General features: G+C 58.1%; 6 protein-coding genes across 6 annotated transcripts; 3 read left to right on the top strand and 3 right to left on the bottom strand.

Annotated features, from left to right (window-relative positions):
• Positions 1 to 1,152: 1,152 nt before the first annotated feature.
• On the top strand, positions 1,153 to 3,709 carry PSEUBRA_006189 (Oligopeptide transporter, OPT superfamily; the record flags this gene model as incomplete). Its single annotated transcript, XM_059465723.1, has 3 exons — positions 1,153 to 2,911; positions 2,987 to 3,549; positions 3,656 to 3,709. 3 exons carry the CDS (start codon positions 1,153 to 1,155, stop codon positions 3,707 to 3,709), a joined length of 2,376 nt encoding a protein of 791 aa, XP_059321747.1.
• A 949-nt stretch (positions 3,710 to 4,658) lies between these two features.
• Positions 4,659 to 7,270, top strand: PSEUBRA_006188 (Oligopeptide transporter, OPT superfamily; the record flags this gene model as incomplete). Its single annotated transcript, XM_016439525.2, has 2 exons — positions 4,659 to 7,106; positions 7,217 to 7,270. 2 exons carry the CDS (start codon positions 4,659 to 4,661, stop codon positions 7,268 to 7,270), a joined length of 2,502 nt encoding a protein of 833 aa, XP_016289856.2.
• A 125-nt stretch (positions 7,271 to 7,395) lies between these two features.
• On the bottom strand, positions 7,396 to 8,347 carry PSEUBRA_006187 (Short-chain dehydrogenase/reductase SDR; the record flags this gene model as incomplete). The annotated part of the gene is made up of 2 exons (XM_016439505.1): positions 7,396 to 7,974; positions 8,063 to 8,347. 2 exons carry the CDS (start codon positions 8,345 to 8,347, stop codon positions 7,396 to 7,398), a joined length of 864 nt encoding a protein of 287 aa, XP_016289855.1.
• A 437-nt stretch (positions 8,348 to 8,784) lies between these two features.
• On the bottom strand, positions 8,785 to 10,206 carry PSEUBRA_006186 (Aldehyde dehydrogenase; the record flags this gene model as incomplete). The annotated part of the gene is made up of 1 exon (XM_016439501.1): positions 8,785 to 10,206. The coding sequence occupies one exon, from the start codon at positions 10,204 to 10,206 to the stop codon at positions 8,785 to 8,787; it is 1,422 nt and encodes a 473-aa protein (XP_016289854.1).
• Positions 10,207 to 10,612: 406 nt separating this feature from the next.
• On the top strand, positions 10,613 to 12,055 carry PSEUBRA_006185 (Glutamine synthetase, catalytic domain protein; the record flags this gene model as incomplete). The annotated part of the gene is made up of 1 exon (XM_016439526.1): positions 10,613 to 12,055. One exon carries the CDS (start codon positions 10,613 to 10,615, stop codon positions 12,053 to 12,055), a length of 1,443 nt encoding a protein of 480 aa, XP_016289853.1.
• Positions 12,056 to 12,164: 109 nt separating this feature from the next.
• Positions 12,165 to 13,916, bottom strand: PSEUBRA_006184 (Glycosyl hydrolase, family 13, catalytic domain protein; the record flags this gene model as incomplete). Its single annotated transcript, XM_016439491.1, has 1 exon — positions 12,165 to 13,916. One exon carries the CDS (start codon positions 13,914 to 13,916, stop codon positions 12,165 to 12,167), a length of 1,752 nt encoding a protein of 583 aa, XP_016289852.1.
• Between the last annotated feature and the right edge of the window lie 1,630 nt (positions 13,917 to 15,546).

Here is a 15,546-nt window from a genome sequence, read left to right as displayed (position 1 = left end):
TCATTACAAGGGGTCCGCACCGCGCTCAGTTGGACAGCAATTGGAGATGAATCTCCAGTAGTCGCATCGTTGACCGCGGTGTCCCTCCCAGCTGTAGGCGTCGACTTCGGTGAAGTCGTTCCTCAGGCCAGGCTCGGTAAGGACGGAGGCGTTGATCGACAGGGTTAGCTTTCGGGGTGCCGCCGGTTTGGTTCAGGTTGATCTGATAGCGCAAGTGCGCCAGGTACTTGGGGCAGGTCTCCGCAGCGTTGGGCTGTGAGTCAGACGAGGCGCTGCAGTTAGAGCCACACGCCAGAGCAGCCGAGATCATGGCAATGATGCCATCGTGATGTGACGAAACTGAAGCGCACGATCTGATACTGAGTGCTGATTTTTTGCGAGTGGGGCGATGCCGTCTTTTCCTCACGTGGGTTTCGAGCACGGAAGGCGCCATGCCGATGGGACCGGGAGCATGCCACCCTACCTTCTTGCGCTACCCATATGCCCAGCCGAATAGCGGTTCCTCCTCCCTCTTCGCCGACACCTGCCGAGCGAGCACACGGATGCATGAATTCGAAGCTCAAATTTTCCGAGGCCGTAGCTTCCATTTCAGTTTCGAAACGATCTTTACCTTGTGTGACAGCCGAGTCTTTCTCCCACCTGTCACGCCATCTTGACTGCATATCGTTCCATCCTCTTCGAATCAGAAATCAGCTTGAGCGTTGGGCTCATTGTTCTCCAACGGGCTAGCGTGCGTTGCACGAGGCCCAACACGTCGGAATGGCACCTTCCGCCGCCGCCGCCGCCACCCTTGGTAGACCGAAACATCCCCAGCCGTCGGCCCGGGGGCGGTGATCCGCCAGACCCCATGTTGTTCACATGGCTTGCCGCTATTGTCAGATGGTGTAATGTGCGCATTGGTCAAATGATACGCGGCGAATTCGCCGCATAGGTCCTGTAACTTGGTCTGCTGCAAAGACGAGGCTCGAGCAGTTTTACCTTTGGTGGGATTGTTGAGCTCAAAGACAAGCTTCCTGAGCCGAAAGACGTCGGTCGCATGCATATACGAGAAGGACATTCCGTTGTCTATAAGAACAGCGCACGATTGAGTGTATTTTGATATTTGATCCCGCATCAGCTTGTCTCTACCTCCTTCTGCTTTGGCTACGCACCATGTCGTCAGCTTCGGCAACAGCGGCCGCTGCCCAGAGCCAGGATGAGCTCTCGCAGCTGCCTATCTTGGATGCCATCGAACGCAGCCCGCCTCTGTCCGATACACCGTCCGCTGCGTCCATTGACGAGGACAAGAAGATCGATGAGAAGGTCGAAGTCACCGAGCCAGCCTACGTTGCGCACGACGATGCAGGCGAGGGCGTTCGCAGCTCCTCGGACGAGCACATCATTCGCAACGGCCGCGATGTCTCCGACTTTCTTATCAACGACCGCGACGACGGTGATGCATGCTTCACCTTCCGCTCCATCACCCTGGGCCTGGTTGGAGCAGCGTTCCAAGCGGTCCTGACGCAGATCTATCGATTCAAACCCACCGAGGTCACCATTGGCGGAACGTTCTTGGCCATCATCATCTATGTCCTCGGCACCGCCTGGGCTCGATTCCTGCCCACACGAGCGAGTCTCACCTCACGATTTGGCAACAGGCTTCCGGCCTGGCTGATTGCTACAGTACATTTCATCAATCCAGGACCCTTTGGACTGAAAGAACACGCTATTGCCGCCATCACTGCTTCGTCTGCTTCCAACGGTGCCCATTCCAGCGATGTGTTCGGAACGCAGAAGCTCTTCTATCCAGACATCAAGGTGACGACCACCACAGCCGCCCTGTCTGTCCTGTCCATCGGTTTGTTCGGATATGGTCTCGCCGGCATTCTGCGACCTATTCTCGTCTACCCGGCTGAAATGGTCTACTGGGGGACCCTTCCGCTCGTCGATCTCTTCCAAGCCTTCCACTGGGACAAGAGCTTCAGCGCCAAGCGTGTCAAGGCCTTCTGGTGGAGCTTCGCCGGAATGGGGCTCTACGAGTTCCTCCCCGCCTACATCTTTCCGACCCTCAACTCGGTGTCGATCCCCTGCCTGGCGAGTATGCATGCGCCCAAGAGCGTCGCCCAGACGCTCACCAACGTCTTTGGCGGAGCGCAGTCCAACGAAGGCATGGGCCTCTTGAGTCTTAGCCTCGACTGGCAGTACATCACGTCGACACAACTGTCCCTCCCCCTCATCCAACAAGCCAACAGCTGGATCGGGTATGCCGTCTGCTACGTTGCCATGGCGGCCATCTACTACGGCAATGTCTGGAACGCCAAATCCTTCCCCTTCATGTCAACGAGTATCTTTGCCGACGATGGCAAGAAATACAACCAGAGCGCCGTCTTTGTCAACGGCATTCTCGATCGACAGAAGCTCGAGGCGGTTGGATACCCGAACGTTACGGGCACCTACGCATGGGGCATGCTCATGCGAAACGCGGCAATCGGAGCCCTCGTCACCCACGTCGTGCTCTTCTGGGGCAAGGACGTCCTCAAGAGCTTGCGACAGGCAAGGGACAAGACGCAGCCAGACCGCCATTGGAAGGCGATGCAAAAGTACAAGGAGGCTCCGCATTGGTGGTACCTGATCCTGCTCGCCATCTCATTTGTGTTCGGCCTCATTGTGGTACTGACGCAGGAGACGACGTTGCCGTGGTACTCGTACATTGTCTCGCTGTTGCTCGGGACGATCGTGGCGCCCTTCTCGGGTGTACTGTATGCGCTCCTTGGTAACGGAATCAGCACCAACAATCTGACCAAGATGATCGGCGGCATCGTCTCGCCAGGAATGCCGTTGGCAAACCTCTACTTTTACGCCTGGTCGCACAGTACCATCGCCCAGGTCATCAATCTGTCGAACGATCTCAAGATGGGTCAATACTTGAAGGGTATGTATTTCTCCCCAGCGAATCGTTTATCTGAACGTCGGGACTGATCCATTGCTTCCTTATGTACGATCACAGTGCCACCACGCGCGATGTTCATCACGCAGGTGATCGGCACGGTCTTCGGTGCGTTCCTCAACTATGCCATCGCCTCGACGATCATCTCGTCTAAGTTCGAGCTTCTCCACACCAACACAGGCAGCTACGTGTGGTCTGGCGCATACTACCAATCGCTCAACGTCAGTGCGGTCACCTGGAGCATGGCCAAGTACATGTACGGACCCGGTACGCCTTACTTTGTGATCCCCATGGCGGTGCTTATCGGTATTGCGGCCGTAGTGGTCCACTGGACGTTCACCCGGTTTGTACCTCGAATCGGGAGCTTCAAGACCTCCGACTTGGTCCTGCCCACCGTCTTCCTCTACTCGGCGTGGATGACCGCCGGTCAGAACTGCGTCATCCTCAGCACCATCCTCGTCGGCCTCATCTCGCAGGCCTGGGTCAGAACGAGACACCCCAAATGGTTCAAGCAGTTCAACTACGTCGTCGGCGCCGGGTGGGACGGCGGATCGCTGCTGGTAATCTTCGTTCTCAGCTTCGCCGTCTTTGGCGCTGCGGGCAAGGAGCACCCTTTCCCTACGGTGAGTGCAAAAGCTTTCGCGACAGACGTGATGCATGCTCATCGTTTCCGTATGCTGACTCTCGTTCTTTACGTTCTTTCGTTTGCGCGTGTTCGCGATCTTGCAGTGGGCTGGTAATCCCTCCGGCTTTCCAGACTACTGTCCGGACCCATCTTCTTGAGCGTAGCCTTCCCAACGAGCCCTGTAATGTCTTCAACGAGTTCTTAATTTTACGTTCAACCCCGTCTCATAGATTGAGCGCTTCCGTGCTTCCGTGCTTCCGTGAAGGGATGATTGTTTCTGCGAGCCTCGCAAGCAAACGCTACGTTTGTCTTTGGGTAAGCGCAGACCAGAGTTTGAAGGTCTCCAATGAGCATGGCTGCTGTCGAAGTCGAAAGGGGCTTCTTTTCGCGCTGCCGTCTTCCAACGATGTCGAGAGAAACATTGAGTCTGGGTCTCAGTCGGAATGCTTGTCATTGATCGGCTGACCGAATCCGACCGAGAGTCGAGCGAGTCGCAGCGTTGATGCAAGGGATCGCCTGCCTCTCCGCTGCAGTCACCGCGAGCATGGGAGCGAATTTGTGTCTGGCTTGGCGAATACAGTAACGACCGGCGACAGCAGCGCATAGATCGCCCATGGGATGTTGCCAGCCGAGCGGTGCGATAACACCAGCTGCCTGTCAAACGTCGACGTGTGTTGACCTGATCCACGATGTCGTGCACGCATGCAGTAGGTCCCGAGTCCAGCCCGACACCCGCAGCCTTGCCCGTGCCAGTGTGCGCTACCCTCACGCAAATTCCCACACTGCGACGCTCTGGCTTCATGAAATGGAGAGACCGAGCTCGATCGGATGGGCCACTTCATCTAGCTCAGCACTGAGCCTTCTTCGAATCAAGCCAGATCGTGTGCATTAGCTCGGGGAGCTTGTCAGTGGCGTGCGCACGCATGTTGCGAACCCTGGGAAGCTTCATATGCTCGAGGCTTGGCTTGACAAGCTCGAGGACTTGTGGCGTGAGCCTGCGTGAAGGGCTGCTGGTGCAGCTTTGCAACAGGCCATGTATAAGAAGCGGACGTCTCCACAGATCCATGCATGTCTGCTTCCGTTCTCGAACAACAGCCGTCCGCAGCAATGACTCGACCTCCGGCAGCACCATCGGATGCAGTCGCATCCGTCTCGGAATCGCAAATCGAGCTCGTTCACCTCGGTTTCGCTGATGCCCCGAGTCCAGCGGCCGATAAATCATCCTCGTCGATTATCGCAGAGTGCAAGAAGCCAGACGACGAGGTCGAAATCGCTGATAAGACGGGACCCGGCGTCGAGAACGCAGACTACGCCGACGAGCTCGCCAAGCGCTCAACCCCTGCTACCGAGACAGCGCCTCCGACCCCGGCGGATGAGAAGGGCAACATCTGCGGCTCGACCGACACCCTGCGCGACGAGGAGCTCCTCGAAAAGTCGGACGACGAACGAGTGATCCGCAACGGCCGCGACGTTTCCGACTACCTCGTCAGCGATCGCGATGATGGCGACGCCTGTTTTACCCTGCGTTCCATCACCTTGGCCCTTGTCGGCTCCGCTTTCCAAGCTGTGCTGACCCAGATCTACCGCTTCAAGCCCACCGAGATCGACATCAATGGCACCTTTCTCGCCATCATCATCTATGTATTGGGAACAGCTTGGGCGCGACTACTACCGACGCGCGAGAGCCTGACTGCGAGGTACGGCCAGGATCGCCTGCCAAGGTGGCTGTTGGCGACAGCGCACACGGTCAACCCAGGCAAGTTTGGGCTGAAGGAGCATGCGATTGCCTCCATCACCGCCTCCTCCGATTCGTACGGTGCCCACTCGAGTGACGTCTTTGGCACGCAGAAGCTCTTCTATCCAGAGATCAAGGTCAGCAACACCACCGCCGTCCTGTCAGTGCTCTCGATCGGGCTGATGGGGTACGGCTTGGCGGGTCTCTGCCGGCCGATCCTCGTCTACCCGTCCGAGATGGTCTACTGGACCACCCTACCGCTCGTTGACCTCTTCCAGGCGTTCCACTGGGAGGAGAAAGGTCGGCGCACCTCGAAACGCATTCGAGTGTTTTGGTACAGCTTTGCGGGTATGGGTCTGTACGAGATTCTACCCGCGTACATGTTCCCCATGCTCAACTCGATCAGCATCCCGTGTCTCGCCAGTATGCACGCTCGGAAACCACTCGCTACGACGCTGACCAATATCTTCGGCGGCGCTCAGAGCAACGAGGGCATGGGACTGCTCAGCCTCAGCTTGGATTGGCAGTACATCACCTCGAAGCATCTCGCGCTGCCGCTGCTGCAGCAGGGCAACATGTTTATTGGCCTCGCCGTGTGCTACGTCGCCATGGTCGTTGTGTATTATACGAATACGTGGAACGCCAAGTCGTTCCCGTTCATGTCGACGGGGCTGTTCGCAGACGACGGGAGGGCGTACAACCAAACGGCGGTGTTTGTGGATGGTATCCTTGACAAGCAAAGGTTGGAGGCGGTTGGGTATCCTCGAGTCGCAGGAACGTATGCATGGGGGATGACGATGCGCACTGCAGCGATCGGCGCGCTGGTGATGCACGTGGCGCTGTTCTGGGGCAAGTACGTGCGGACCAGCCTGAAGCAGTCCCGCGACAAGACGCAACCCGATCGACACTGGCGGGGGATGCAGAAGTATCCCGAGGCGCCGCACTGGTGGTACCTCATCCTGCTCGTCATCTCCTTCGTCTTTGGGCTGATCGTCGTGCTGACCCGAGAGACAACAATGACTTGGTACGCATACCTCGTCTCTCTGCTCGTCGGCGCGGTGGTCGCACCCATCTCCGGAGTGCTCTACGCCCTGCTCGGCGACGCGGTGAGCACGACCAACATCACCAAGATGATCGGTGGCGTCGTGGCCCCCGGGCGCCCGCTCGCCAATTTGTACTTCTACGGCTGGTCGCACAGCACCATCACGCAGGTGATCCACATGTGCAACGACCTCAAGATGGGCCAGTACCTCAAGATCCCGCCGCGGACGCTCTTTCTGACCCAGGTGATGGGCGCCGTCTACGGTGCTTTCATCAACTACGCCGTCATGTCGACCATTGTGGCGTCCAAGTTTGCGCTGCTGCACACCAACACGGGGAGCAACGTGTGGTCCGGCGCGTACTATCAGTCGCTCAACATCAGCGCGGTGAGCTGGAGCATGGCCAAGTATGTGTATCGTCCGGGTACGGCGTACTTTGTCATCCCGATGGCGACCGTGTATGGTATGCTGGCGGTGGTGGTGCAATGGCTGTTTTGCCGCTACGTGCCCAAGGTGGGTCGGTTCAAAACGACGGATCTGATCCTACCTCTCGTATTCTACTCGGCGAGCCTGTTGGTGTCGGGTCAGAATTGTGTGGTGCTGTCCATCCTTCTGGTTGCCATCACCTCGCAGGTGTGGGTGCGAACCAGATATCCGAGGTACTTCAAGCAGTTCAACTACGTTGTAGGGGCTGGATGGGATGGAGGGTCGTTGCTCGTCATCTTTGTGCTGAGCTTCGCCGTGTTTGGCGCGGCTGGTAAGGAGAGGAAGTTCCCGACGGTAAGTATGCGAAAGACGACGAGCGGGCGAGTGGACTGCGACATCTTTGCTGACCTGCCACTGTTTCTGTTCTCCTTACCGTGGTGCGCATTGGTCGCACCGATGCTCAGTGGTTCGGCAACCCGAAAGGCTTCCCTGATCACTGTCCCAGCCCTACCCAATGAGGGGCGGCTTCACAGCGATTGCGGCGGCATTGAAATGAAATCTGATTGTTGTCACGGTACATGGTGTGAATGTCGGACCGTTGCGTCTAGTCGGAACAGGGATGCGTGTTGTCGGGATCGTGCTCCTAGACAAGGCTCTTAGGAGGAGGCAGGACGGGCTGGCCCTCGGCGGTGACGTAAGCTGCGGACAGGCCACCGTCGACCAGAAGATCGTGGCCGAGAATGTAGGAGGACTCGTCGGTAGCGAGGAACAGGACGGCCTTGGCTTGCTCGACAGCCTCGCCGAATCGACCGAGGGGCAAGTGAGTGAGACGACGGTTGAGTTTCTCGGGTGTGTTGAGGAAGTCCATGAGCAGCGGTGTCTGGAGGGGCCCGGGGCAGAGCGAGTTGACACGGATGCCTTCGCGAGCGTGAACCATGGCGAGTTCGCGCGACATGGCGAGAACGGCTCCCTTGGAAGCGGTGTAGGCGATCTGAGGTGTCGCTGCGCCCCTGAGAGCCACGAAGGAGGCGGTGTTGATGATGGAGCCACCAACGTGAAGGTTCTTTGAGTCGTCGGTCGGGTTCTTGCGCATGGCAACGATGGCGTGCTTGCAGCCATACCAGACGCCCTTGACGTTGATAGCCTGAGTGAGGTCCCAGATCTTTTCCTCGGTGTTGAGAGCGTTGTCGTCGGCAGGGTGCATGATACCGGCGTTGTTGAACTGCAAGACGTGACCAAGAGGAGAGAGCAGTCATGATGAGCACATATGCGTTGCGTTGCAGCGGCGACAGTGAAGAGGTTCTACTTACCATGACATCGAGACGACCGAACTCGTCGACGGCACGCTGAACGATGGCGGCCACCTCGTCCTCCTTGCTGACGTCGCACTTCATCGCGATGGCCTTGACGGGGAGCTCAGCCTTGCTGAAGCGCTCGTTGACCATGTCAGCAGTCTTTTGGCATGCTTCGAGGTTGATGTCGGCGAGAACGACGTTGGCACCCTCGGAGGCGAAGAGGAGAGCGCACTCACGGCCAATGCCGGAGCCGCCACCGGTGATGACAGCGACACGGTGAGGGAGACGAAGGCCAGGCATGTTGGAATTGTGTGAGAGTGTGATGCTGAGTCGAAGCAGATGATGGTCTGAGCGAAGGATGTGACCGAGCTGAAGGTCAGAGTGGAAGTGCGGGTTGGGGTTGATGACTGGACTGCGTGATTGCAATTTCCGACTCCGCAAAGCGTCTTATCTTCCAAGAGACTCGTTAAGCAGACCCGCATGAGATGAGCCAGCGCGTGTCTGCCGCGGATCAATTCTGTTTCTTTCTCTTTTCTTCCAGGATCTCGGTCAAATTGCCGGAGCGACAAAGGCAAGCGCGGGCCGCGTATCGCAGACGCACCGTCAACCCCGCAGCGGTCAACAGCACTCTCAGCCAGGCTTCACCGGTGTTCACACGGACACAGATTCACACAGCAGTCACACCGGTATCTATCTTAATTGATTGTAATTGCAGTTCTCAGAGATGTGATCTCGACTCAGGCCTTGCGCAATCGCATATGGATCGACTTGGGCTGCGTGAGCTGGTCGAATCCAAGCGTGCTCAAGCTGACACCGCGTCCACTGTCCTTGACACCGGTCCAGGGCACAGCGGGGTCGAGGACGTCGGCGCGGTTGAGGTATACCGTACCTGTCTCGAGCTCGGTGGCAAGCTTGTCGAAGGCAGCGGCCGAGTCGGCGTTCTCAATGTCGGTCCAGATGGAAGCGGTGAGGCCGTAGTGCGAGTCGTTCATGAGCTTGAGTGCCTCTTCGTCCGAGTCGACCTTCTGGATGCCGATCGCGGGTCCGAACGTCTCTTCTGTCATGATCTCCATCGAGTGGTCGACGTTGACCAGCACGGTGGGTGCCACGAGCGCGGTGCCTGCTTTGGCCTCGGGGAAGAGATCGTCTGGGATGAGGTTCTTGGCTCCTTTGCTGAGAGCATCGTCGACCTGCTTGCGGATGCGATCGGCCGAGGCGAGGCTCACCACAGGTCCAAGCGAAGTGCCTGGCTGGCTAGGATCGCCGAGCTTGTAGCCTTTGGCGACAGCAACGAACTCCTCGACAAACTTGTCGAAGACCGAGGCGTGGACGTAGATACGCTCCACCGAACAGCACGACTGACCCGAGTTGAACATGGCACCGTCCACCAGCTCTTCGGCAGCCCATTCGATATCGGCATCTGCACGTACATAGGCTGGGTCCTTGCCGCCGAGCTCGAGACCCACACCCTTGAAGCCTGGACCGTCAGCGGCAGCTTTAGCAAGCGCCTTGCCACCAGCCACCGAGCCCGTGAAGATGAGGAAGCCGATGCGAGCATCTGCGGCTAGCTTGGCTGTGGTCTCGAAATCGAGGTGGGCAATCTGCAACAGACCCTTGGGCAGACCAGCTGCTTCGAGGGTGCGCTGGAAGCTTTCGGCGGTGAGCGGTGTCTGCGGCGAAGGCTTGAGCACCACAGCGTTACCAGCGAGCAAAGCGGTGATCAGGCCGTTGACCGTAGTGAGGTAGGGGTAGTTCCACGGCGTCACAATGGCGACAACACCGAATGGATCACGTCGGATGGCGAGCTTGAGGTTGGGAGTCTCGGTTTCGGTTTGGGGCTTGTCGGCGAGGCTGTCCTTTGCCACCTTGCAGAGGTATCGACATCGCTGGACAGCACCCTTGATCTCACCAGCACACTGTCCTGCTGGTCGACCCATCTGCACCGACAGCTCCTTGCCGAGTTCTTCCTTGTCGGCGTCGAGCATGCCCATCCATTTGGTGATGATGGCCACTCGCTCCTCGACGGGGACCTTGGCCCATGATTTTTGCGCAGCAGCTGCCGTCTGGATAGCCTTGTCAAGCTCTGCCTCGGAGAGCAGCTGCTTCTTGCAGACAACGCTCTGGTCGTACGGCGCGATTGTAGTTTGGATAGACGACATGTTCGGAAGCTGACAAAAGTATGATAGTTGGATGAGAAGAAAGGTCAGTGTGGCGTGGGAACAAGATTGCTCGTGCGTGTGACTTTTCCGACTGCTCGGTGCATTTCCTGGAATTGCCGATAAGACTTTTGCTCTTGTCAGTTTTGCCTCGGCAGCGGCACCACCCATGTGCTCGGACCAGCCGATTCCTAGGATTAAAGCGTTTCTCAGGGTCACGCGGCCGATCCGCCATCGATGATGCATGCTGTGCCCCTTTGCAAGCAATCACATCCAAACACTTTCCAGCTCCGACCGGGGACCGTGACAATACCTTATCACGGGTCACGCACAGGCTCGCAGCCACCACCGCTTCATCTCCTACCACCATCACCGCCGCCATCATCTCCCGCCCGCGACTAGGACCGCCATGTCGAAAAAGCAAATCACGTACAAAGACCTCGAGGAGCTCCTCAAAGATGACAACAAGGTCAAGCTAGCAGGCATCGACGTCGACGGTATCGTCCGCGGCAAGTACGTCTCCAAGAAGAAATTTCTCTCCGCCGCAAAGCCCGACTCGGACTTTGGCTTCTGCTCCGTCATCTTTGGGTGGGACATGCACGATCTCGTCTATTCCAACGAGCTGCTCGTCTCCAACAAGGCCAATGGCTACCGCGACTTGTCGGCCAAGATCGACCTCGACACCTACCGTCGCATTCCGTGGGAGGACAATATGCCCTTCTTCCTCATTCGCTTCTTCAATGCGGATGGCACGCCGCTCCCCGTCTGTCCTCGAAACCTGCTCCGATCGGTGACCAGCAAGGTGGAGTCGGATCTGGGCTTGCTCTGTATGGCTGGCGCCGAGTTCGAGTACTTCCAGTTCGCAGAGACAGCGCAGACCGTCGAACAGAAGGGCTTTGTCAAGCTCACACCTTTGACACCGGGCAATCACGGCTACTCGATGCTGCGTACCACGCTCAACAAGGACTACTTCCTCGAGCTCTTCGACGCTGCCGAAGCGTTTGGCATCGACATCGAAGGACACCACACCGAGACCGGACCAGGCGTTTACGAGACGGCTCTTGCCTACACCGAGGTGACACAGATGGCCGACATGGCTGTCCTCTACAAGCTGCTCGCCAAATCGGTGGGTATGAAGCACGGTATCATCCCAACATTCATGGCCAAGCCCTGGGCCAACCTCGCCGGCTGTTCTGGACACATCCACGTCTCGCTTCGTGACCCATCAACGGGCAAGAACGTCTTTGCGCTCACCAAGGAGGAGATCGACGCCGGCGGGAGAGCGGATGCCAAGTACGACGACGTCAAATACCTTTCCACCGTTGGCGAGCAGTTTCTGGCGGGAGTCATGACAGGTCTGCCGGACATCATGCCTCTCCTCTGTCCGACCATCAATTCTTACAAGCGTCTCACCACTGGCGAAGCCTATTGGGCGCCCAACATCTGTTCCTACGGCTACGATTCACGTCTCGCGTCCGTGCGCATCCTCGGCCCGCCGGACGTGCCTGAGTACGGCACGCGCTTCGAGGTCCGTGTTCCCGGTGCAGATCTCAACTCGCAGTACGCTTTCGCCGCCGTCTTCGCCCTGGGACTCTACGGCATCGCCAACAAGCTCCCCCTCCCCTTCGCGCCCATGGACACCACACGTAGCATCAAGGAGCAGAACCTCGTCTACCTGCCCACATCGCTCGAGGCGGCGACACAGAGGTTCATGGCCAAGGACAGTCTGGCGAGAAAGACGCTCGGTGATACCTTGGTGGATCACTTCGGTGGCACGAGGTTGCACGAGGTGCAGCTGTTTAATCAGACGGTGACGAATTGGGAGATGGAGAGATATATGGAGCTCATCTAGATCATCACGGAATCGGGACACTGTCACAAGAATCGCCGTCTGATCTTAGCAAGACCCGAGTGAGATTGAAGCAAAGCAGGTGGGAATCTAGAGAGACAAAAGCGAAATTCTATTTGGCAGCGACGTAGAGCCTTCCCTGGTACGGCTTGAGTGAGCCCTTCTGGCCATCGTCCCTGGTGTCGAGCACGGCCTCTGCGCTGCTCAGCTCCGATGGCAGCTCGTACGTCTGCTCCTTGTCGGTAAAGTTGAGCACCACAAACGCCTTTTCGCCGCTGTCGGCGATCTTGACAAACTTGAACAGATGCTCGTCGTCCTCCTCGAGCAGACGGAACTGGCCGTGGCCGAGCAGCGAGTTGCGCTGCTTGCGCACCGCGATGGCCTTGCGGTAGAAGTTCAGCACCGACGCCGGGTCCTCCTGTTGCGCCTCGACGTTGATCAAGGTGTAGTTGTCGTTGGTGCGCATCCAGGGCTTGGTGGTGGGCGTGTTGGAGAAGCCGCCGTTGGGCGCCGACGACCACTGAACGGGTGTGCGCGCATTGTCACGACCTAGCAGGTTGACCCCCGCGAGCGCCTTGGCCATCGCCATGGCGTCGTTGTTGGTGCGCTTCTTGACCGCAGCAAGGTAGTTGATGCTGTTGATGTCGAGGTACTCCTCGGCCGCCCAGGTGGAAGGCACGTTGGTCATGCCAATCTCCTCGCCCTGGTAGACGTAGACCGAGCCGGAAAGTGTCATGTTCATGAGCGCCAGCAACTTGCCCGAGTCGGTGACGTGCTCCGGCTTGTCGGAAGCAAAGCGCGAGATCGATCGTCCCTGGTCGTGGTTCTCGATAAAGACGGTGGTCCACGCATCGTTGCCCTCGGTGAAGCGCTGCCACTTTTCGACGATGCGCTTCATGTCAGGCAAATTCCACTGGCCGACCTCCATGATGTCCACCGGGTTGCGACCGATGTCAACAATGTCGAACTGGAACACCTGGCTCAACTCGTTCTCGGCCGCCGAGACGTACTTGACGACATCGGCGGTCTTGGGCGTGTTGGGGAGCTCGCCGACGGTCATGGCATCGTAGCGCTCGAGGATGGCACCCATCTCCTTGAGGTAGGTGTGCATCATGGGGCCGTTGCAGTAGAGCATGCCGGCAGGCTGCGTCTCGGCCCCCTCATCGACGATGGGAGCGTCAGGGAAGTCCATGGGCTTCGAGTACATGTTGACCGTGTCGACGCGGAAGCCGTTGACGCCCTTTTCGAGCCAAAACTCCATGGCGCTCTTGTAGATGGCCTGGCGGCAATCGTCGTTGGTCCAGTTGACATCGGGCTGCTCGGGGCAGAAGAGGTGGAGGTAGTACTCTTGCGTCTGCTCGTCCCAGGTCCAGGCGGGCTGGTTGAAGTTGGAGCGCCAGTTGTTGGGCGGCTTGCGGTTGCCATCAGCGTCGTACTTGGCGGGTCGCCAGATGTACCAGTCGCGCTTAGGGCTGTCCTTGGACTTGCGCGACTCCTTGAACCAGGCGTGCTGGTCCGAGGTGTGGTTGATGACAAGATCGAGAATAAGCTTGAGACCGCGGTTGTGGCACTGCTTGATGAGCTCGTCCATGTCGGCGACGGTTCCGTAGGGAGGGTAGACCGACTCGTAGTCCGAGATATCGTAACCCATGTCGACCTGGGGCGAGTCGTACATGGGCGAGAGCCAGATGGTGTTTACGCCGAGCGACTTGATGTAGTCGAGGCTGCTGATAATACCCTGGATATCGCCCATGCCATCATCGTTGCTGTCGCGGAACGAGGCGGGCCAGATCTGGTAGATGATCGCATCGCGGAACCAGAAGGTACGCGAGCTGGAGCCGACCATGGACTCGTTGGAAGGCATTTCCGTATTGGGAAGGGGAATGGGAGAGGGGCGAAAGGGGAATGGGAGAGATATGGATCTAAAAGTGCGAGAGGGTGATGTCGACGATTGGCAGACGATAGAGGAGGAAGAGGAAGATAAGACGAGGAGGACGCGGGGTTGCTTATGAAGGGACCGGGAGGGTTACCGGAGACGATCTGGTCGAGGCTGAGCAAAGATCCTCCGGAGGGAAGCACAGGGGCGAAGCGACAGTGCGGCGACCTTTTCAAGGGAAAGTGGGGGAGGATGCGGGGGGACCTGCCAAGCGAATCTTCTGAGCAAGGATCGATGTTGGGCGGTACAGGTCCATCCGGAGAAAAGGTCGCCGCTGAACGACCTAGTCGCTGGAGATACACCGAGTAGCGCTCGAAAGTGACCTGGCTGGTGGTCTGTACGCGCACACACCTCTCTGATCTGGTCTTTTCGGTGAGACTTGAGCAGTTTAGCGTCGAACAACACGCAAAAAACGTCACAGAGCCGGGGCGTAGCGTGCATGGGTATGCATTTCCAAAGGACCCTCGGTGTTCTTCTTTGGCCCGAGAGGCGCGCGCTCAACAGGACCCTGAACGAGATTGTTTGGTGATGAGGCTTGATCGAGAACGCTGCCCACCTGGCTGCTGCTGACGGCGGCCGAACTTGTCATGGACAACTTGCATGCAGCTCTGCTTCTACGTAGGCTCTATTCGTGGCTCCAACGCAGCACTGTCAAGTGCCAAGCTCAGCGTTCCAGCAAAGCGCAGCAGCCGCGACATGGTTGATTTCGCTCAACAAGTACCAGCAGACGGCGAGATTGACAAGGCTGGTTCGCGCTTGACGGCGGATCTCAGCAAAGGAAGAGAGAGATCGTCCGAAGTAGTGACGCGGCAAATGGTTTCGATCTGACATGCCGGACCAGCAAAATTGGGCATCCAACCGAGGTCCGTCGACCGAGCCTCCGCCAGACGATGTGGGTGGGGCTCGAGGGACGGAGCGGCCAACCGCAGTCACCAATGGGTGCAGAAGCTCGGGGCCCCGACTCAGCGCCGAAAACGACCCGAAAGCGCGACGACGAGTCCAAGTTGCGGCAGCAGATGGCTTTATGACTTCTCCTTGGGCTAGCAGCGAAATCGCACCGAGACTCGTCCATATCCGCATTGCCCCGCCTCCTTCCAGCCGTCCGTACCAACAATCCACTTCTAAGCGAGCGCCAAGTGTGAGCGGTTGAGGACCATGCGCAGCCGAAGCTTGAGATGACTGCCGGCTTTCGGGCAGTTTGCAGTCTCGACAAGGCTTCTCGACTTGGAGGCTGCCAGGGGCGTCTGTCAAAAGGGTCCCGTCTGCCGCGTGGAGAATCTCGCCGAAGATCTTCCGTCCGCCTGTGAGGCCTGTGCCTGCCCGCACGGCTGCCGTCCGCTGCCATGAAAGCGGCACATTGAGAGTCCGCTTGGTTGCATCGTGTATTGGTACAGTCGACCCTCTAGAGTCAAAGCGGGTTCCGTCGGTCGAAGCAAGGCTGCAGGTGCCCCAGAACGATCCAGACGAACAATGCCTGTCGGATGATGCCAAAATACGGTCATGGGACTGAGAAGCATCATGTACTTGCCGTGACCTCCTCTTGCATGCCAGACAGACT

The sequence above is a fragment of the Kalmanozyma brasiliensis genome (genome assembly GCF_000497045.1).
Source record: "Kalmanozyma brasiliensis GHG001 unplaced genomic scaffold PSEUBRA_SCAF8, whole genome shotgun sequence".
Taxonomy (NCBI): domain Eukaryota; kingdom Fungi; phylum Basidiomycota; class Ustilaginomycetes; order Ustilaginales; genus Kalmanozyma; species Kalmanozyma brasiliensis.
The sequence above is the reverse complement of the archived record's forward strand: the minus strand, read 5'-3'. Positions and strand labels throughout refer to the sequence as shown.